At 43.3% G+C, this 22489-nt stretch overlaps 1 protein-coding gene across 6 annotated transcripts in view; it reads right to left on the minus strand.

Moving 5' to 3' along the window:
• The window catches only part of LOC110501015 (ankyrin repeat and sterile alpha motif domain-containing protein 1B), a 308010-nt gene that overhangs the window by 75726 nt on the left and 209795 nt on the right, over positions 1-22489 (minus strand). For all 6 annotated transcript variants that reach the window (XR_005038543.1, XM_036957167.1, XM_036957166.1 and 3 more), the window contains 3 exons: positions 22091-22210; positions 18179-18257; positions 16564-16670 (listed from right to left, as the gene is read on the minus strand). Coding sequence is in view for 5 of the 6 variants with exons in the window: in XM_036957167.1 (XP_036813062.1) it covers positions 16564-16670; positions 18179-18257; positions 22091-22210 (306 nt within the window). In the remaining variant the exon portion in view is untranslated. The remainder of the gene's footprint in view (positions 1-16563; positions 16671-18178; positions 18258-22090; positions 22211-22489) is intronic.

The raw sequence follows: 22489 nt of genomic DNA on the forward strand, positions 1-22489 counted from the left end.
ACAGGGGGAGATAGAGAGGCTGAGGGTGTTTGTCTTGTTCCGTCTGCCCTTCTTTTCTATTCATATAATCTCTCTCTCGCTCTTTCCCTCCCTCCCTCCCTCTCTATCTCTCTCTCTCTCTCTCACACACACACACACACACACACACACACACACACACACACTATGGCTGTAGACAGGCAGCCAAATTCTGATATTTTAGTCACTAATTGGTCTTTTGACCAATCAAAGTCCATTTCAGAGCTCATCCGATTGTTCAAAAGACCAATTAGTGTAAGAAAGTCTGAATTGGGCTGCCTGTGTACACACACCCTATGTAATCACTTCATCTCTGCTCTGGGGTTACCTGACATATTCAACTTTGACCCCTGAGCTAATGATGACATTAGCAGGGTAGGTAGAGGTTTCCCGTAACAACCCCTAACCAGGGATGATATTATTTTCACTTCATGACAGTAAAGGTTAGGATCGGGATAGGTTCAACTTCTACCATGACCTACACCATCATTGGCTGCATCTCAATGGTTATAAATGGCTTTCTTTTCTCATATCCTTCTCTTCACGACCATTGATTGCAAAGGGCTAGACAAATTACAGCAATATGTTGAAAACCTATCTGGTCCTATCTAGGAAATGAGACAAGGAAAGGAGAAGAGGAAAGGAAGCGGTTATAGGCTAAGGGTATAGTAATGCCATGTATAGAATAAACATAACTTCTGGAAGAGGAAGTCTTTAAAGATGTTTGTTCTATATACATTTTCTATAACATTCCATTTCTATAACCTCGCTAAACTGCACAATGCAATGCTGTGATACCTGTTTAACACCACACACTGCTGCTCATTGTCCCAGATTATTTTGATGTACTTGTTCCACATACCATGAAATATTGCAATATCTCTGTGTGTTAATTGAATATAACAAATAATGACACACTTTACCTAAGTGCTTTTCATTAACAGCAAAAATCTTGTCCACTTCACTGTGTCAATTCAATTGAGCTGTTGATAGGTCTATTATCAAGACCATAGTAGTGCTTTCACACAATGCTTCGGGTCAAGCTTCCCTTAAAAAGCAGAAATTAAAATGCATGCAGCCCATTACATGCCACATGTGATAGAGGGAAGACATTTATATTCTGTAATGGTACTGAAATCCATTATCAAGACCAACAGGAGCTCAATGACTAGCTAGTACAAATCACTCAGTCAGTCTCCATCGGTCTCTCGTTCTCCGTTTGACTCACTTTAGCACGCTCGCTCTCCCGCTCTCCATGGGAAACATATGTTAACATTGCCAAAGCAAGTTAAATAGATAATAAACAAAAGATAAATAAATAATAAAAATGGACAGTAAACATTACACTCACAAAAGTTTCAGAGGAATAGAGACATTTCAAATGTCACATTATGTCTATGTACAGTGTTGTAACGATGTGCAAATAGTTAAAGTACAAAAGGGAAAATAAATAAACAAATATTGGTTATATTTACAATGGTGTTTGTTCTTCACTGGTTGCCCTTTTCTTGTGGCAACAGGTCATAAATCTTGCTGCTGTGATGTCACACTGCTATTTCACCAAATATATATGGGAGTTTATCAAAATGTTATTTGTTTTCAAATTCCTTGTGGGTCTGTGTAATCTGAGGGAAATAGAGTGCATTCAGAAAGTATTCAGACCCCTTCAATTTATCCACATTTTGTTACGTTACAGCCGTGTTGTAAAATGGATTGAATAGTTTTTTCCCCCATCATCAATCTACACACAATCCTCCATAATGACAAAGTGAAACAGGTTTAGATATTTTTGGAAATTTATGAAAAAGTAAAAATGGAAATATCACATTTACATAAGGATTCAGACCCTTTACTCAGTACTTTCTTGAAGCACGATTACAGCCTTGAGTCTTCTTGGGTATGACACTAGAAGCTTGGCACACCTGTATTTGGGGATTTTCTCCCATTCTTCTCTGCAGATCCTCTCAAGCTCTATCAGGTTGGATGGGGAGCGTCGCTGCACAGCTATTTTCAAGTCTCTCCAGAGATGTTTGATAGGGTTCAAGTCCAGGCTCTGGCTGGGCCACTCAAGGACATTCTGAGACTTGTCCTCAAAGCCACTCCTGTGTCTCTCAGTCCCTGCTGCTGAAAAACATCCCCATAGCATGATGCTGCCACCACCATGCTTCACCGTAAGGATGGTGCCAGGTTTCCTCCAAACATGACGCTTGGCATTCTGGCCAAAGAGTTCAATCATGGTTTCATCAGACCAGAGAATCTTGTTTCTCATGGTCTGAGAGTCCTTGAAGTGCCTTTGGTAAACTCCAAGCGGGCTGTCACGTGCCTTTTACTGAGGAGTGGCTTCCATCTGGTCACTCTACCATTAAGGCCTGATTGGTGGAGTCCTGCAGAGATGGTTGTCCTTCTGGAAGGTTGGGCATCTCCACAGAGGAACTCTGGACCTCTGTCAGAGTGACCATTGGGTTCTTGGTCACCTTCCTGACCAAGGTCCTTCTCTACCGATTGCTCAGTTTGGCCGGGCAGCCAGCTCTAGGAAGAGTCTTGGTGGTTCCAAACTTCTTCCATTTAAGAATAATGGAGGCCACTGTGTTCTTGAGGAACTTCAATGCTGCAGAAATGTTTTGGTACCCTTCCCCAGACCTGTGCCTTGACACAATCCTGTCTCGGAGCTCAATGGACAATTCCTTCGACCTCATGGCTTGGTTTTTGCTCTGACATGCACTGTCAACTTTGGGACCTTATATAGACAGGTGTGTGCCTTTCCAAATCATGTCCAATCAATTGAATTTACCACAGGTGGACTCCAATCAAGTTGTAGAAACATCACAAGGATGATCAATGGAAACAGGATGTACCTAAGCTCAATTTCGGGTCTCATAGGAAAGGGTCTGAATACTGAATACTGAATATGTAAATAAGGTAAACTCAGCAAAAAAAGAAACGTCCTCTCACTGTCAACTGCGTTTATTTTCAGCAAACTTCAAATGTGTAAATATTTGTATGAACATAACAAGATTCAACAACTGAGACATAAACTGAACAAGTTCCACAGACGTGACTAACAAAAATTGAATAATGTGTCCCTGAACAAAGGGGGGGGGGGGGGGTCAAAATCAAAAATAACAGTCAGTATCGGATGTGGCCACCAGCTGCATTAATTACTGCAGTGCATGTCCTACTCATGGACTGCACCAGATTTGACAGTTCTTGCTGTGAGATATTACCCCACTCTTCCACCAAGGCACCTGCAAGTTCCCAGACATTTCTGGGGGGAATGGCCCTAGTCCTCACCCTGATCCAACAGGTTCCAGACCTGCTCAATGGGATTGAGATCCGGGCACTTCGCTGGCCATGGCAGAAAGCTGACATTCCTGTCTTGCAGGAAATCACGCACAGAACAAACAGTATGGCTGGTGGCATTGTCATGCTGGAGGGTCATGTCAGGATGAGCCTGCAGGAAGGGTACCACATGAGGGAGGAGGATGTCTTCCCTGTAACGCACAGCGTTGAGATTCCCTGCAATGACAACAAGCTCAGTCCGATGATGCTGTGACACACCACCCCAGACCATGACGGACCCTCCCCCTTCAAATCAATCCCGCTCCAGAGTACAGGCCTCAGTGTAACGCTCATTCCTATGACGATAAACGCAAACCCGACCATCAACCCTGGTGAGACAAAACCGTGACTCGTCAGTGAAGAGCACTTTTGCCAGTCCTGTCTGGTCCAATAACGGTGGGTTTGTGCCCATAGGCGACGTTGTTGCCGGTTGTCTGCCTTACAACAGGCCTACAAGCTCTCAGTCTAGCCTCTCTCAGCCTATTGCGGAAAGTCTGAGCACTGATGGATGGATTGTGCGTTCCTGGTGTAACTCGGGCAGTTGCTGTTGCCATCCTGTACCTGTCCCGCAGGTGTGATGTTCGGATGTACCGATCCTGTGCAGATGTGGTTACACGTGGTCTGCCACTGCGAGGACGATCAGCTGTCCGTCCTGTCTCCCTGTAGCACTGTCTTAGGCGTCTCACAGTACAGACATTGCAATGTATTGCCCTGGCCACATCTGCAGTCCTCATGCCTCCTTTCTACATGCCTATAAAGGAGGCCTAAGGCACGCTCATGCAGATGAGCAGGGACCGTGGGCATCTTTCTTTTGGTGTTTTTCAGAGTCAGTTGAAAGGCCTCGTTAGTGTCCTAAGTTTTCATAACTGTGACCTTAATTGCCTACCATCTGTAAGCTGTTAGTGTCTTAACAACCGTTCCACAGGTGCATGTTCATTAATTGTTTATATTTCATTGAACAAGCATGGGAAACAGTGTTTAAACCCTTTACAATGAAGATCTGTAAAGTTATTTGGATTTTTACGAATTATCTTAGAAAGACAGGGTCCTGAAAAGGGGAGTTTGTTTTTGTTTTAAATGTTTAATACATTTGCAAAATAATTCTAAAAACCCGTTTTCACTATCATTATGGGGTATTGTGTGTAGATTGATGAGGATTTTTTATTTATTGAATCCATTTTAGAATAAGGCTGTAACAAAACAAATGTGGAAAAAGTCTAGGGCTCTGAATACTTTACGAATGCACTGTATGTGTCTCTAATATGGTCATACATTTGGCAGGTTAGGAAGTGCAGCTTAGTTTCCACATCGTTTGTCTTCTCTTGAGAGCCAGGCCTGCCTATGGTGGCCTTTCTCAATAGCAAGGCTATGCTCACGGAGTCTCTACATAGTCAAAGCTTTCCTTCATTTTGTTTCAGTCAGTTGTCAGGTATTCTGCCACTGTTACGCTCTGTTTAGGGCCAAATAGTATTCTAATTTACTCTGTTTTTGTAATTCTCGTTTTGTTTTCTCATTGGTTTGGTTGGGTCTAATTGTGTTGCTGTCCTGGGGCTCTCTAGGTTAATCTCTCTATAGGTGATGGCTTTGAAATGGAAAGTTTGGGAATCGCTTCCTTTTAGGTGGTTGTAGAATTGAATGGCTCTTTACTGGATTTTGATCATTAGCTTGTATCGGCCTAATTCTGCTCTGCATGCATTATTGGTGTTTTACGTTGTATAAGGAGGATATTTTTGCAGAGTTCTGCATGCACTCTCTATCCTCTGATAAACAGAGTTGGGGGTTAGAGATAGCATGGGGCAAAAGGCTTAATACAGAGGACTCCACAAGGAGAATGGGCTAATTTATTTACTACATACTAACTATTGCATACGCACCCACACCCACACCCACACCCACACACGTACCCACCTACACATTCACACCCACACACACCTCCATTATCTAGTGGTGGGTCTGTACCGGGAGTGAGATCTGTCTCCATTTAAGCCCCTTCATAATGACCCCTTAATGTAAATACAGAAGTCATCTTCACCCATCTCCATGACGACAGGCACCTCGCCCTATCCGTACATCAATCAGACCAACAGCTATCCTTTACTGGCTAGTTAAGGTGACAGACCACGCCCCCTCATAGGCCCTCTATTGTGGACAGAGAAAACCTGAGTTCTCAAGGTAACAACAATCCCCAAAGCTTGAGTAAAGCAGGGAGTGTGTGTGTGTGTGTGTCTATTGTTATGCGCATGAGTGTAACGTATGTGTGTGTGTGTGTACATGTCTCTGTTTGCCTGTTGATCCCAGTAGGCTTTACTGCAGTGGTAGTGAGCAGAGTTAGGGTCAAATTCATTATTCTAGTCAATTCCAGCACATGAAGTTGACATGCAACTGTAATGGAAAAAGCAGCCTCTCCATAGCATAGCTGTTGTTCCCATTTCAGTTTGCTGTTGTTCCCATTTCAGTTTGCTGTTGTTCCCATTTCAGTTTGCTGTTGTTCCCATTTCAGTTTGCTGTTGTTCCCATTTCAGTTTGCTGTTGTTCCAATTTCAGTTTCCTGTTGTTCCCATTTCATTTTGCTGTTGTTCCCATTTCAGTTTGCTGTCAATTTCATCTCCTGAATAGAGTGGTGCTAAAAAATGTTGTTATTTTTAAATGGCCACCATCAATTTCCAGCGTTTTCTTTCTCAGGCTAATGGAAACCAAATCAATGATTTATCTCCCCGTCGTCCAACATCTCATGAATATGAAACGATGTGTCCCACATCGAGGTTTCCTAGTTGAAGGAAGAAGCTCAAACCGTTTCCCTCGCCACTCGGCGGGCTGAAACCTCAAAGAGAAACAGAACATGAAAATACTTCCGAGCGAGTTAGTGTGGCGGAATGTTCCAGCGTCAGAGAAATAGAAACTAACAATAGTGAAGTTTTAAGTAACCCCCGGTACTTGAAAGAGACCGGGCAGAAGCTTCGGCACGGCTTTATTCAATATTAATTATATCTAAAGGCATTTCAGAGCAGGAGAAGAGATCACAGATTTATAAAATAAAGAAAAAAGGGCCAGGCAAGGCGAGGATGAGAGAATTCCCCAGACTGGACTAGTATAATACTAATGGGAAGGGAATGACAAGGATAGGGTGGTATGTGTGGGTGATGGTATGGTGGGTCATTCTTAAAATACGGTGGCATTTGGGCAAGGAGTTTTGGAAAACAGGAACTTATTTTTCTCTATTTTTTTATTTGTATGTGTTTGGGTACATCTTCCCATTCGAAATCAACTAACACGGTAGCTTAATGACTTTAAACAATTTATACTATTATGATAACATTGTGCCACCAGTAGGAATAGTAACAACAATGACGGTAACACCAATGAGACATTTGAGATAAAGGAGGATTTTCTGAAATGGAGGCTTCACATGCTCAAATCTATGGTCATCAAGCCTTTACGATCCATTTACTGGAGTGATATGATTAAATATTTTGCTCACATTGTTATTTCCCTTCATTTGAATTGACATCAAGTGACACTTTGTATTTATACACACTGCAGTGGAAAGCGGCCTTTTACGGGCTCCCGACTATTTTATGTTGATCTAAACTTCTTCTGTACATAATGTCTCCCCCTTCATTTCCTATGACCGAAAATGGCTTCTGGGCATCAGAACGGCGATCACTAACCTCGATTTGGATGAAGATTTCTACAAGTCGGCAGCTCTAAACATTCTGCTTACTCCGGACTAGGCCCTAATCCCTAGGACCCCGCTAAAAAGACGCAGGCCAGGCTGCCTCCTGATAAGATTACGTCGACGAACATGCATCATCTAGCCAGGACGGCTTAGGTAAGGCTAGGGGGAGGGGTGAGTCTCTCAACAGGAGCTGGTGCACAATCTCTAAATGTTAAGGAAGTCTCAAGTTTTTGCTTGCCTGAGTGAGAATACCTCAAACTGTAGACCATACTATGTTCTCATCTCTATTTTTCGTAGTTGTCTATTTACCACTACAAACTGATGCTGGCACAAAGACTGCACTCAACGAGCTGTATAGGGCCATAAGCAAACAAGAAAATGCTTTCCAGGGGTGTCACAACTTGTGGCCGGTTATTTGAACGCAGGGACACTGAAAGGAAACAGCAGAGGGAGCACCCCCCTATCCACATCGATGGGACAGTAGTGGAGAGGGTAGTAAGATTTAAGTTACTCAGCGTACACATCACAGACAAACTGAATTGGTCCACCCACACAGACAGCGTCGTGAAGAAGGCGCAGCAGCGCCTCTTCAACCTCAGGAGGCTGAAGAAATTTGGCTCGTCACCAAAAGCACTCACAAACTTCGACAGATGCACAATCGAGAGCATCCTGTCGGGCTGTATCACTGCCTGGTACGGCAACTGCTCCGCCCACAACCGTAAGGCTCTCCAGAGGGTAGAGAGGTCTGCACAACGCATCACCGGGGGCATACTACCTGCCCTCCAGGACACCTACACCACCCGATGTCACAGGAAGGCCATAAAGATCACCAAGGTCAACAACCACCTGAGCCACTACCTGTTCACCCCGCTATCATCCAGAAGGCGAGGTCAGTACAGGTGCATCAAAGCAGGGACAGAGAGACTGAAAAACAGCTTCTATCTCAAGGCCATCAGACTGTTAAACAGCCACCACTAACATCGAGTGGCTGCTGCCAACACACTGACTCAACTTCAGCCACTTTAATAATGGGAATTGATGGAAATTGATGTAAAATATATCACTAGCCACTTTAAACAATGCTACTTAATATAATGTTTACATACCCTACATTACTCATCTAATATGTATATACTGTACTCGATACCTTCTACTGCATCTTGCCTATGCCGTTCTGTACCATCACTCATTCATATATCTTTATGTACATATTCTTTATCCCTTTACACTTGTGTGTATAAGGTAGTAGTTTTGGAATTGTTAGGTTAGATTACTCGTTGGTTATTACTGCATTGTCGGAACTAGAAGCACAAGCATTTCGCTACGCTCGCATTAACATCTGCTAACCATGTGTATGTGACAAATACATTTGATTTGAAATAATTTTTACCAGCATGTCACCTGTACTCCACACACAGAAAGGCATACAAGGCTCTCACTTGCCCGCCCTTTGGCAAATCTGACCATAACTCTGTCCTCCCAATTCCTGCTTACAAGCAAAAACTGAGTGACACGCTTAATACAGAAGTGGTCCGATGAAGCAGATTCTAAGCTACAGGACTGTTTCGCTAGCAGAGACTGGAATATGTTCAGGGATTTATCCGATAACTTTGAGGAGTTTACCACATCAGTCACCAGCCTCATTAACAAGTGCCTCGACTACGTCGGCTCCACAGTGACCATACGTACATATCCCAACCAGAAGACATGGATTATGGGCAACATCCGCACTGAGCTAAAGACTAGAGCTGCTGCTTTCAAGGAGCGGGACACTGATCCAGACGCTTATAATTAATCTTGCTACTGCCGCCGATGAGCCATCAAACAGGCAAAGCATCAATACAGGACTAAGATCGAAACCTACTACGCCGGCTCTGATGCTCATTGGATGTGACAGGGCTTGCAAACTATCACGGATTACAAAGGGAAACCAAGCCACGAGCTGCCCGGTGACGCAAGCCTACTAGACGAGCTAAATGCCTTCAATGCTAAGCGTTGGGGCAAGAAACAATGAACCATACATGAGAGCACCAGCTGTTCCAGAGGACAGTGTGATCTCGCTCTCCATGTGAGTTCGACCTTTAAACAGGTTAACATTCACAAGGCTGAGTGGCCAGATGGCCTACATACTCAGCTGGCAAGTGTCTTCACTGACATTTTTCAACCTTTCCCTGACCATGTCTGTAATACCTACGTTTCAAGCAGACCACCATAGTACCTGTGCCCAAGAACGCCATGGAAACCTGTTTAAATGACTATTGCCCCTTAGCAATCACATCTGTAGGCATGTCATGTTTTGAAAGGCTGGTCATGGCTCACATCAACAACATCATGACAGACACCAGATGACAAAATCTTATTGCACGCCCCACTGCCCTCGCCCACCTGGATAAGAGGAACACCAGTGTGAGAATGTTGTTAACTTCTTGAGTGTAGGGGGCAGTATTTTAATTTTTGGCTAAAACACGTACCCATTTGAAAATGCCTATTTCTCAGGCCCAGAATCTAAAATATGTATATAATTGTCAGATTAGGATAGAAAACACTCTAAAGTTTCCAAAACTGTCAAAATATTGTCTGTGAGTATAACAGAACTGATATTGCAGGCGAAAACCTGAGGAAAATCCATCAAGGAAGTGCTGTTTTTCTGATCGAGTACATCACGCAAAGCTCCTGCAACATCTGTCTGACATTGAACTGTGTCCAACGTGCCTGGCTCAGCAGCTACACCATCCAACCTGACCGAGCTTGAGAAAATCTTCAGAGAAGAATGGGAGAATCTCCCCAAATACATGTGTGCCAAGCTTGTAGCGTCATACCCAAGATGACTCAAGGCTGTAATCGACTTCAAAGGTGTTTCAACAAAGAACTGAGTAAAGAATCTGAATACTAATGTAAATGTGATAGTTCAGTTTTTTATCTGTAATACATTTGCAAAAATGTATAAAAAAACTGTTTTTGCTTTGTCATTATGGGGTATTGTGTATAGATTGATGAGAGAAAAACAAATTAAATCAATTTTAGAATAAGGCTGTAACATAACAAAATGTGGAAAAGTATTCAGACACATTTAGGCAGTTTCTCTCTCTCTGCATAAAATAAATTGACCATATGTTACAACAGCCAAACCAATACTGCTGTATATACCACACTGTAAAAAAGCCATTTAACCAATTGCTTAATCAGCATTATTATGTGAGTTGAGTGGACTTCAAAATAGCATTGAAGTGGATTCAACCCATAAATATCAAGGCAACCAGCTGCAATACGATTTCTAGTTTGCTCAACACTAGATTTTAGATTGCTCAAGATTTTTTGACTAAAATTACAAACACATGTTTGCTTAAAACCACGCCCATCATTATCATATTTCCCAGCATGCTCCACTACAGGTTGATTATCGGAAGTGTTTGTTAAAATACCTGTGTTTTTGCATGTACATTGATCGGTTGATTAATCTTATTTTACAAAAAAATAAATAACAACTGTTTCTAAACTAATCCAATCTGTTAGTAGTTGGATTTATTGCAACAGTTACTGAGATGGCTGTTCCAGTGTAGATGATTTAGGTAGTCTCATCAGTGATGCCAATTTAGAAATTGTGTTACTAGCAACTTTTTTTTCAAACAGCACCTAGCAACAAATTTCGCTACTTTTTTTAGCAACTTCTGAAAAGTGACTCAAACGCTAAAATGCATTTTCCCTCTAAATGACGCACAACCGATTTTCTCGGTCACACACTCAGTCACAACACACGTGCCTGGCTGCAAAAGTGCATTGTGAGTGACGTCAGCAGCAGGCGCTCAGCTCATGCACAGGCAGCAGCAGGCCAGCAGCAATTTCAGCTAATTGCAAATCATTGTTGGCTGACTAGGGAAGTGAAGATAGTTGGTCACAAATGATTTGATCTTGAACAGAACTTACAACATCAATCAACATGTCTCAATCAAAATTGTACAGCCAGAAGTACAGAAAAGAGTGTGAGTCTGTACCTGAATGTAAAGGCTGGCTGAAGCCAGTAATTGGGGATGATTGTCAGTCATACTGTGCGTACTGCAGATCAGATATGCTTGCAACAATGTATGACATCAAAAAACATTGTGCTACAGCAAAGCATATAAATAGATCAAAACCGTACAACCCCACAACGCAGTCTACATTACCACAGTTGGTTAAGAAAGTGGAGAACTGCAAAAGAGCAGAAGCTACTATGGCAACGGCCACTGCGGAGCATTGTTCCCTGCTAGCATGCGACCATTTAGGTAAGGCTTGTAAAAGCTGCCTTTTCAGAATCCGTGGCAGCAACAAACTTCCAAATGGACCGCACAGAAATGATTAGGGGAGTACTGGCTCCTTATTTTCTCAAAAGGGTAACATCAGATGTGGGGGATGAGAAGTTCAGTCTCCTTTTGGATGAGTCCACTGATGTCTGTGTCTCGAAATACCTCGGTGTGGTGATTCAGTATTTCAGTGCTAAAAAAAAGAACCGTTGTGTCCACATTTCTCGGGCTGGTTGAATTTGAGGGGGGCGATGCCAGATCAATAGTAAAGGCGGTAGTTGAGTTTCTTGAGAAGTGTAATCTTAAAAAAGAGAATCTGCAGGGTATCGGCACTGATAATGTGTCCGTGATGACTGGGGTGCTCAACGGGGTGCACAAGAGTTTAAAGGAAGAATGTGCATTGTCAACCCTATGGCAAAAATGGATGTCCTGAAGGATGCCATTGATGGACATCTCAGTCCATTACCATACCTTGGGTACCTTTTAGAGAGCACGGTGTACCAACTCAGTCTTGTACCAGAGGACGAAAAGGTCATTCGGAAACAGTGCATCAACTACATTGTTGCTTTAATCAAGGAGCTGCAAGCAAGGCTCCCAGACAACCTAGACGCCTTGCGACACATGGCCTTGTTCAGTGTTAAGGAAACGCTAAAGCACAATAAAGGCACCACTGAAATGACTAAAGTAGCTGAGCTACTGGGATACCAGCCCCAAACAATTGATAACATTGTTTCCCAATGGAGAAACATCCATCTGTTTAGGTGGGACTCAACTGAAAATACAGTCGAGTTTTGGAGTGAAGTCAAAAACGACACGGACTCTTCCGGGTCAAATCCATTTTAAAGAACTGTGCAAAGCTGCACTCGCTGCCCTCTCCTTGCCACACTCAAATGCGGAGGTTGAACGGCTGTTCAGCCAAATGAGTGTGGTCAAGTCAAAGTTAAGAAATAGAATGTCACTGCACACTCTCAACTCCGTACTCCTGGTGCGGTACGGACTGAAGCTGGCTGGTGATACCTGTTATACCTGCATAAACTACCAGGTGAAGTTCTGCAGCAGTTTGGCACCACAGCAGCGTACAGCTTTAAGGCCACTCCATCCTCTACTGCTGGTTCCAGCTCCGTGACAATGCAGTTTGACAGTGAAGATGAAGAGGATTTCCTTGCCAATCTATGATTCATCATATTTACATTACGTATGCAAGGAGTGGACTTTCTGGAACTGGCGGAGACACACAGCTGATGGTGGCAGTGTGTACTGCAGTGTGTTCGAGAACAGTGGCAATATCTGGAGGAAACCATTGGGCAGCTAGCCAGCCAAGCAGCACAACAACCTGGAGAGAGCTGCCTAGCACATACATCCTTATTTGGGTTAAGTTGCTTGTTCAATAAGATAGCATATATACTTTGTTATTAGCTTGTACCTATAATTGTTGATAATTTAGGTAGCATGTTAACTAACTACCAATACACTGCTTAAAACTATAATTGTTCAGAATGTGTAGGTTTACTAGTTAAAAAGAAAATAAATAAAATGTAACTGTTCAATAATGTGTAATTGTCCAATAATTCAATGTGTTGTGTTTAAAAATAAAAATATGTGATCATATAAAATGGGTTGTGTTTATATTACTTTTACAAATAAAAAAAATATGATAATAAACAAAACAAATCTAAACTAACAAACGTCAAATCATATTTTTCGCCGGGATGGCCAGTCAATTTGACTAACGTTTTTGTGTATTCTACGTAATGACGCAGTTTTGCGTTATTACGTAACGACGTCATCACAGAATGACATCACAACGTCATTTAGCAACTTTTAGCAACAAATCGACCTGCCTCTAGCAACTTCCCCTGAAAATTAGTTGGCAACACTGTGTCTCATTAATTCATCTTCTCAGGGTCATTCTCAGGGCTCCACACTAACATTTTCCCTTGGTGGTATTGGTACCACTAACATTTTCCCTTGGTAGTACTGGTACCACTAACATTTTCCCTTGGTGGTACTGGTACCACTAACATTTTCCCCTGGTGGTACTGGTACCACTAACATTTTCCCCTGGTGGTACTGGTACCACTAACATTTTCCCTTGGTGGTATTGGTACCACTAACATTTTCCCTTGGTGGTACTGGTACCACTAACATTTTCCCTTGGTGGTACTGGTACCACTAACATTTTCCCCTGGTGGTACTGGTACCACTAACATTTTCCCCTGGTGGTACTGGTACCACTAACATTTTCCCTTGGTGGTACTGGTACCACTAACATTTTCCCTTGGTGGTACTGGTACCACTAACATTTTCCCTTGGTGGTACTGGTACCACTAACATTTTTCCTTGGTGGTACTGGTACCACTAACATTTTCCCCTGGTGGTACTGGTACCACTAACATTTTCCCCTGGTGGTACTGGTACCACTAACATTTTCCCCTGGTGGTACTGGTACCACTAACATTTTCCCCTGGTGGTACTGGTACCACTAACATTTTCCCCTGGTGGTACTGGTACCACTAACATTTTCCCCTGGTGGTACTGGTACCACTAACATTTTCCCCTGGTGGTACTGGTACCACTAACTTTTTCATTTGGAAGCATATCTCAACCGAAAAAATAGTAGCGTCACACAATATAAACAATTATTAACCACTTACAAAGTCATTCACAATGCTTTCTTAAGAGGTGTAATAGACGGCAGAGATGGTATTCAATAAATAAGTGGTTTCATCGACCGTATCCATGCAGGAACGCATGAGTCAAGATAGTTTGATGTGCAACCTTATTCAGTGATTTTCATGAATTTTGGGTAGACAATTTGGCTATTGTTCAATTTTACTGTTAAAATAGGGCTCCAGATTTGTATTTTGTTCAATAGAGATACATTTTTTGTTAATATTTATTTTTGTATTTTTCTTACTTTTTAACTCTGCGTTGTTGTCAACAGGCTTGTATGTAAGCATTTCACTGTAAAGTCTAGACCTGTTGTATTCAGCGCATGTGACCAATAAGATTTTATTTGACTAAATATTTATGTTTGCTAATATCATAGGCTAATTTATTTGGGGCTAATTCACCACCTGAGTAAGAGGAAACAAAGAAAAAACCATAGCTAGATCTCTAACTCTAAACATAATATCCACTGTTTGTACTGTAGCCATGTACTAATCTAACAGTAAATGCAATGTCCTAAAAATACATTGTAGTTGTAGCCTACTACCCACTGTGTATTTCCCACTATCTGTATCTCAATGCCATATCAATGGTATTGGTTGTAAAACAGTTCTATAGAGCAAAATATTTTTTACTCCCGGTGCGTGGGGGGGAGGGAGTTAGTGTCTCATCACAGCAGCAGGCCTCAGCGAAACAGGCACAGGGGCAGGGCAAAAACTGTCATTACAGGAATCATCAGGATAATGAACATTACTGTTTGACCAAATCATGATTTTAGCCTCCTAAAAAAATAGGATATTTGGAGTAAGATGACCATGTAGAATGAGCAGCAAGCACCAATACGACTAATACATATTTTTTTACTCGCACAGCCAACGTGACTAAACTGTTGCAGTCTGGGGCCCTGATTCTGAACGTAGGTTGTGGGTGATTAAAAGTTCCATTTGTTGGATATTCCAATAGGAACTACTGTACACATAATTTTGCAAGCCAGCAATATGTGACTTGCAGGCTTGTTGTGGCCTGTAAACCAGGAGTTTCAGACCATGGAGTTAGGGTGTAACTAGGCCCTCAAAGAAAGGTCTTATGATATACTGTATGTAATGTATTGTCATAGAGAGATTAACACAGGGAAATATGCAAATAAGGTAGAATACATTCTCAAATTTAATTGAATGTCCACAACGAATGGATGAGTGAACATACATTTCAACTTGAGAATATGCCCAAATGTTGAGCAAACTAAAAATCCAATTGCAGCTCAACATGTTATACATCTATTGTTAGACTGCACTCAGACTGCTAGCCAATACAACTGGATTATTAAGAGAATGTACTTTAGCCTTAGTGTGCTATGAAACTCATTCTGCATGGAGATACAGTCATGGTGGCTGCTAGCTGGAATGTCGATTGGACATCCGCTCTTGTATAATACATAAATAAAGATTAGACAGGGGCTGTAACAGACATGTACACAGACACACACACGCAGGGTTGCACAGTCTTTTTTGTATCATCATTCAAATGTTTGGTTATGTGATAAAGCTGTAAAAGAGGGAATAGGAATGCATCTCCCTCTCTCAATATTTTATTTATTTCTTTACCTTGGTCTCACTCTCTCTAGATCTGTATACTCTCTCCCTCTGTTGGTGCACACTGTTTTATAATCTTCAGAAACAGAGCGCACACACACACACGCACGCAAGCAAGTGTTCGCGAAGCATGCGACAAATAAAATGTGATTTGACACACGCACACACACACACACACACACACGTCTTGAACCAATACCACAAGCTCCCTGTCACGTATGATGAGTTTTAAATCATGCACATGTTAAAGTACGGGCCAAGCTAAAACATGTGTGACCTGTCACAGAGAGATCAATGCACAAACACACAGTGAAATGTCACTGAGGAAGGTCATGCATACTAAATGATACACATGTAGTCTCTCTCTCCACGCTACCAGAGATGAAAGAGCAGAAAAAAGGAGTGATGGGAGGATGAAAGAGAGGAAGACACTGATAGTTCACAGAGTTGTGTGTGTGTTGGATTACGTTTATTGCGTGTGTGTTTTGTAAGTAATCTGTGTGTTGTGCCACTGTCTTGTGGGACTCGGGGTGTATTGAATGAAATAAGTACAGGGATGGAGAAACAGGAAGGATAGGAGAGGAAGAGAAAGAGAGCAGTAAACAGAGAGAGAGAGACAGAGAGAGAGAGAGAGAGAGAGAGAGAGAGAGACAGAGGAGAGAGAAAGAGACAGAAATAAAGAGTGAAAGGGAGCAGAGAGAGAGTGAGTTTGGAAAGGAGAGGAGAAAACAAGAGCAGATGAGAGAATAGACAAGGATAATGTGAAGAAGGAAAGAGAGAGGGTAGAAGAAGAGGAGAGATAAAGAGACAGGGTAGAAGAGAAGGAGAGAAGGAGAGAAAGAGAGATTGAGAAAGATAAATTATAGAAGACACAAAACCCACCAGAAAACCAAGAAAATGACACAAACCCAACAAAAACACAAGTAACAAAATCTAGACAACTTCCTTTCTCCCCCACTTCCCCTCTCTCCTTCCCCTCTCCACTCACCATAAACTGCACGTTGTCGAAGCCGTTAGCCAGTAGGTGGTTCTCGTATTGGACCAGTCCAATGCTGTCCAGCCATTGGCCCACAGACTGCATGGGGCACCGGGGACCTATGAGGGGGTGAAGGGGCAGACGCTTCAGGAGGGAGTAGCCATCCACCCGGTAACACCGGCAATCGGGCTGGGAGAGCTGGCACTGCCACATCATGTTGCGGGCAATGTGGCTGTCGAACGAGCCCGCCATGGTAGAGGAAGAGTGTGGAGGAAAGGGGAAAGAGAAGGGGAGGATGGTAGGATGGATGGGGGGGTTGGAGGATGGGGGTTGGGGTTAGGCTTGGCTGAGGGTTATGAGCATGGCTTAGGGATGAGGATGGAGGGGCGAAGCATGCTAGGGTGCTGGGGCACAAGGGGGGGAGGGGGATAAGTGTGGTTGGAGGTAGATCCAGGAATTGGGAAAAGAGGGGGAGGGCTAGGGTTAGATCCAGAGAAGAGGTGTCGTCCTGGGGGTAAGATCCATGAGAGAGAGGGTGCAGAGGCTGGAGGTGGTAAGATAGATCCGATAGATGCGTGTGTCTTGCTGCTGCTTTCCTTTCACGCTCTCAGCTGTTGCTCTCGCCTGCCTGTTTGCCTCGCTTGTGTATGTGTACGCGTGTGTGTGTGTGTGTGCGTGTGTGTATGTGTGAGCAGGAGCGAGAGAGAGAGAGCGAGAGAGAGAGAGAGAGAGAGAGAGAGAGAGCGAGAGAGAGAGAGAGAGAGAGAGAGAGAGAGAGAGAGAGAGAGAGAGAGAGAAAAAGAAGGAGATAGGGAGAGCTGCCTGCTTGGTAGAATTCTCTTTATCAAGTACTCCCACACTCAACTGGATGCTTTCTGCAGCCTTCTCTCTCTCTCTGCTCTCCCCCGCTCTCTCTCTCCACTCTGCCTTCCTCTCCCATTCTCCCTCCTCTTTCAATCCTCCCTCCCTACTCCTGTTTCTCTCTCCCTCGATCTCTCTGCTCACCCTTCTTTCTCTCTCTCGCTCTTTTCTTGGTTCTCCCTCTATCGCTCCCTTTCCCTTCTCTCTCTCTGTCGATATCTCTCTCTCCCCTCCTTCTCTTTCTCTTCTCTCACTCGCTCTGTCCCCCTCCCTCTATCTCAGTGCCTTGCACAGATAGCAATAGCCATCAGATGAGGCTCTTTGTCTGAGAGCTGAGCTGCCCCAACACACACAATGTGGGTGCGGGTGCATGTGCGTTGGTGGGAGACAGCAGGTTGAGCACATAGCGCAAACCGCATTTCTCAAAGTGGTTACCATGGTAAGGGAATGCTTCACATGCACAGGAGAGGAGAGGCGGGAGGATAGAGATCAGGAGAGAGAGAGAGAGAGAGAGAGAGAGAGAGAGAGAGAGAGAGAGAGAGAGAGAGAGAGAGAAGGCAGTTGGATGGAGAAAGAAGGGGGAAGATAGAGGGGAAGAGAAGGAGGAGAGAGAGGTGAGAGGGGGAGTGACAGAAGGACAAGTGGGGATGAGACAGAACTGAGGAGGAAAGAGGGAGAGATGGGAAGGGAGAGAATGAGATAGAGGAGAAAGGAGGTATGGAAGCTGGGGATTTCAGTGAGGTGAGGTGTCTGACTATCTGTTTACCTGCATTATTCTCCTTGATCCCTTCTGAGCCCGTGCCAGTGCTGATGCCAGCCCCAATGGAGCTCATTATCTTATCAATCTGAATGGAGAGAGGAGAGAAGTGAGGAGAGAGGAGAGAGGAGAGAAGAGAGAGAAAGAGAGAGAGAGAGAGAGAGAGAGAGAGAGAGAGAGAGAGAGAGAAGAGAGAAATAGGAGAGAAAAGGGAGAGGAGAGCGAGAGAGAGGAGAGAAGAGAGAGTTGCAATTTAGAAAATGTTTATGCTGTATCTCTAGCTGCCTATATGTAAATTGGTGACATGGTCGTTATAAATTCTAATGAATGACAATCAATCACCTTTGAATTTTATTGAGTTGACAGGCAAGGAGGACAGAGGAGGCTGAAGGAGGAAAGGGGAGATTTGGAGGAAATATGAAGAAGGGGAGGGATAGAAAGGAGGGGAGAAGATGGATGGGAAAGCATGAAAGAGAGAGAAAGAGAGAAAAAGAGTAACCATCTAGGTTACGGCTTCAGAAGCCTCTGTCTGCCTTTAAACTCGTCTACAGGAGGATTCCACAGCAGGAATCTGACCCTAGACCTGCTGTTAAGCACTCAACTGTTCAGCGCAGCGCCATACATCTGACAGGCTCAATGACTGCCTATGGGGGCTACCACATTATTGCTGACTAACTGATCTAAGATCAGAGAGCTCCCCCAAATTACACAATTCCTCATTTTAAAGTCATCTCTGGAATGGGAAAATTGGGACTCCCACATTAGGTTTGAGTACAAAAGTAATAGATCACTACTTCCTAAAGTTAGCAACATATCTAAGAGCGAATGGATCTCATGTAACCTACACTTGTTTACAGCATTGCATCCTTTTCAGGGTCAGGAAACAGTCATTTTGTAATTTAAAGGAGAAATCTGCAGCTGAAACAATTACAAAGCGTTGTTCCCACCACTGTTTCTGTAAGAAGCTGAGGGATGGGGCTGGAGAACTACAACCACTTCAATTCATAGAACGAGCTATGGACTGAACAGATATCAAAATGATAGTTTTAACCATGTTTTGAGGCTATATCGTACTTGTTACATTTGATTTATTTATCCGTTATTTTACCAGGTAAGTTGACTGAGAACACGTTCTCATTTGCAGCATGACCTGGGGAATAGTTACAGGGGAGAGGAGGGGGATGAATTAGCCAATTGTAAACTGGGGATTATTAGGTGACCATGATGGTTTGAGGGCCAGATTGGGAATTTAGCCAGGACACCAGGGTTAACACCCCTACTCTTACGATAAGTGCCATGGGATCTTTAATGACCTCAGAGAGTCATATTTAATTTGTTTACAAACGCTGGAGTAAAACAAGTGTATATTCTGGGTTCTGATGGGGTATGACAGATGAACTAAGCTCATGAGGCATTTATAAGTTATATTCTTCAAGAATCAATGGGTACATATAATTGATTTATAAGTCCAAAAATGGATGTATCAACAGCAGATTGCCTCTTTAAGAGCACTATCCATATAAGCACATACAGTTCTTTAGTGAGCCTTCCCTTGTGGGCATCCTCTTGCTATAGCAGAACTCTCTCTTGCATTTATTCTCAAAATAGAACAAATACATGACCAACAGTATGTGGACACCTGCTAGTCGAACATCTCATTCCAAAATCATGGGCATTAATATGGAGTTGGTCCCCCCCTTTGCTGCTATAACAGCCTTCACTCTTCTGGGATAACTTTCCACTAGATGTTGGAACATTGCTGTGGGGACTTGCTTCCATTCAGCCACAAGAGCATTTGTGAGGTCGGGCACTGATGTTGGGCGATTAGGCCTGGCTCGCAGTCGGAGTCCCAATTCATCCCAAAGTTGTTTGAAGGGGTTGAGGTCATGGCTCTGTGCAGGCCAGTCAAGTTCTTCCACACCTGTTGCCACAAAGTTGGAAGCACATAATCATCTAGAATGTCATTGTATGCTGTAGCATTAAGATTTCCTTTCACTGGAACTAAGGGGCCCAAACCATGAAAAACAGCCCCAGACCATTATTCCTCCTCCACCAAACTTTACAGTTGGCACTGTGCAATCGGCAGATAGCATTCTCCTGGAATCCGCTAAACCCAGATTTGTCCGTTGGAATGCCTGATGGTGAAGCGTGATTCATCACTTTAGAGAACGCGTTCCCACTGCTCCAGAGTCCAATGGCAGTGAGCTTGTGTGTGGCTGCTTAACTGCCAAACAGTTAGTGTGCTGAGGTTGCTTCCAGAGTCAGTTTGGAACTCAGTAGTGAGTGCAGCCGAGGAATTGAAGTTTTACGCGCTTCACGCTCCAGCGGTCCTGTTCTGTGAGCTTGTGTGTCCTATCACTTGGTGGCTCAGCCGTTGTTGCTCCTAGACGTTTCCACTTGACTATAACACCCCTCACAGTTGGCAGGGGCAGCTCTAGCAGAGCAGAAATTTGACAAACTGACTTGTTGGAAAGGTGGCATCTTATGACGGTGCCACGTTGGTGGTCACTGAGCGCTTCAGTAAGGCCATTCTACTGCCAATGTTTGTCTATGGAGATTGCGTGGCTGTGTGCTCAATTTTATACACCTGTCAGGTGTGGCTGAAATAGACAAATCTACTCATTTGAATAGGTGTCCACATAGTTTTCTAGATAAAGTGTAGATTTCCTTCATTTCCCAGCGCTCCCATTCTGTTTTCCCGAAGCAGGTAATTAAATATGACCCTTCTCTGTATAATTGCTGCAGATTAATAGAATAATCTGTAGGTAATTTATCATCATCATTCAGCCTCTATAGAATTGTATGGCGTTTGCAATGTATGGCAAACCATCGCTAATGAACCAAAAACTGGGATCATCACAACCCTAATATATAGCATGTGAAAAACTGGGATCATCTCAGCCCTACTATACAGCATCTGATAAACTGGGATCATCACAACCCTACTTATACAGCATCTGATAAACTGGGATCATCACAGCCCTACTATACAGCATGTGAAAAACTGGGATCATCACAACCCTACAATACAGCATCTGATAAACTGGGATCATCACAACCCTACTATACAGCATCTGATAAACTGGGATCATCACAACCCTACTATACAGCATGTGAAAAAGCCATATGATCATACACATCAATTAGATCACACATGTCAAACACACCCAGTATATTAGCCAATCAGCTTAAGTGTTTTGTTGCTATGTTCAGGAGTGCAGAATCCAGTCTAGAACAAGGCTCTACACTAATGATGATGATTTGGACTGTAAAGTGGCAATTAGTGAGGTTGATATCTTTCTAATGAATTGTATAGGCTGATCATATGTGTATGGAAGAGGTGGCTTAACGTGTGTGTGTTCCTGGGTGTGTTCCTGGGTATGAAGCTGGACTCCTTTTCCTGCACATCTTAACATCGGTCACCTCTCCAAACACACCCAAGAAAAGCATTAGTGGTGGTGTGTGTGTGTGTGTGTCTAGTTTGAATAGTGACCAGAATATCATTTGGCTGAGTCAGTGTGTATAATATATCTCACCAATGGAAATAAACACGTGGATCACAATCATGCTTAAAAGTATGTCAGAGGTACATCACCCCCCCCTCACGCACACACACACACAAATGCTTTTTACTTTCTATCTCTCCATCGCGGTATGCATTTTTCATACCTTTTTTCTTATTCAATCTCCTCTCTTTTCTTAATTTCCTCTCACCTTTTCTTTTTTTACTTTATAGAAGAGAAAGTAAAGGAACCTGGACATTCATGTCACTTTTCTCTTGGACCAGAAACTAATTGTGTAGAACAGACTCACAGATAATTGACCACGTCTTAATAGACCACGTCATTTCTTCTTTGTTTAAGTTCTAGACATGACATTTCTAGCTGACTGAACAGCAGCCACAGCACGTGCTTCTCTCACCTCCTCCCATTCAGCAGTGAAGGAGGGTGTTCTCTCAAGCTGGCCCCCAGGACTTTCGGTGTCCCCTGGGCTTCCTCTCGGCCCCTGGCCCCTGGCCCCCGACCCCCAGTGGTACTCCTCCTGAAAGAGACCGTCAACACACTGTCCATTAATCTACGTTTAACAATGGATCCATCAATTGAATCAATATCGTTTATCAAGTTGGACAACTGTCTGTGGCTTGAAGCAAATTCTAAGGTGAGGTTCTGTAACAGTCATTCCCCCAATGGTAACCAAACAAACAAAATATTTGTCTATTTCAGCCACACCTGACAGATGTATAAAATTGAGCACACAGCCACGCAATCTCCATACATTTACCAAGACCCACCCTCTCAGTGTAATAAGCCTGGGGCAGTA

The sequence above is a fragment of the Oncorhynchus mykiss genome, chromosome 21 (genome assembly GCF_013265735.2).
Source record: "Oncorhynchus mykiss isolate Arlee chromosome 21, USDA_OmykA_1.1, whole genome shotgun sequence".
Classification (NCBI taxonomy): Eukaryota; Metazoa; Chordata; class Actinopteri; order Salmoniformes; family Salmonidae; genus Oncorhynchus; species Oncorhynchus mykiss.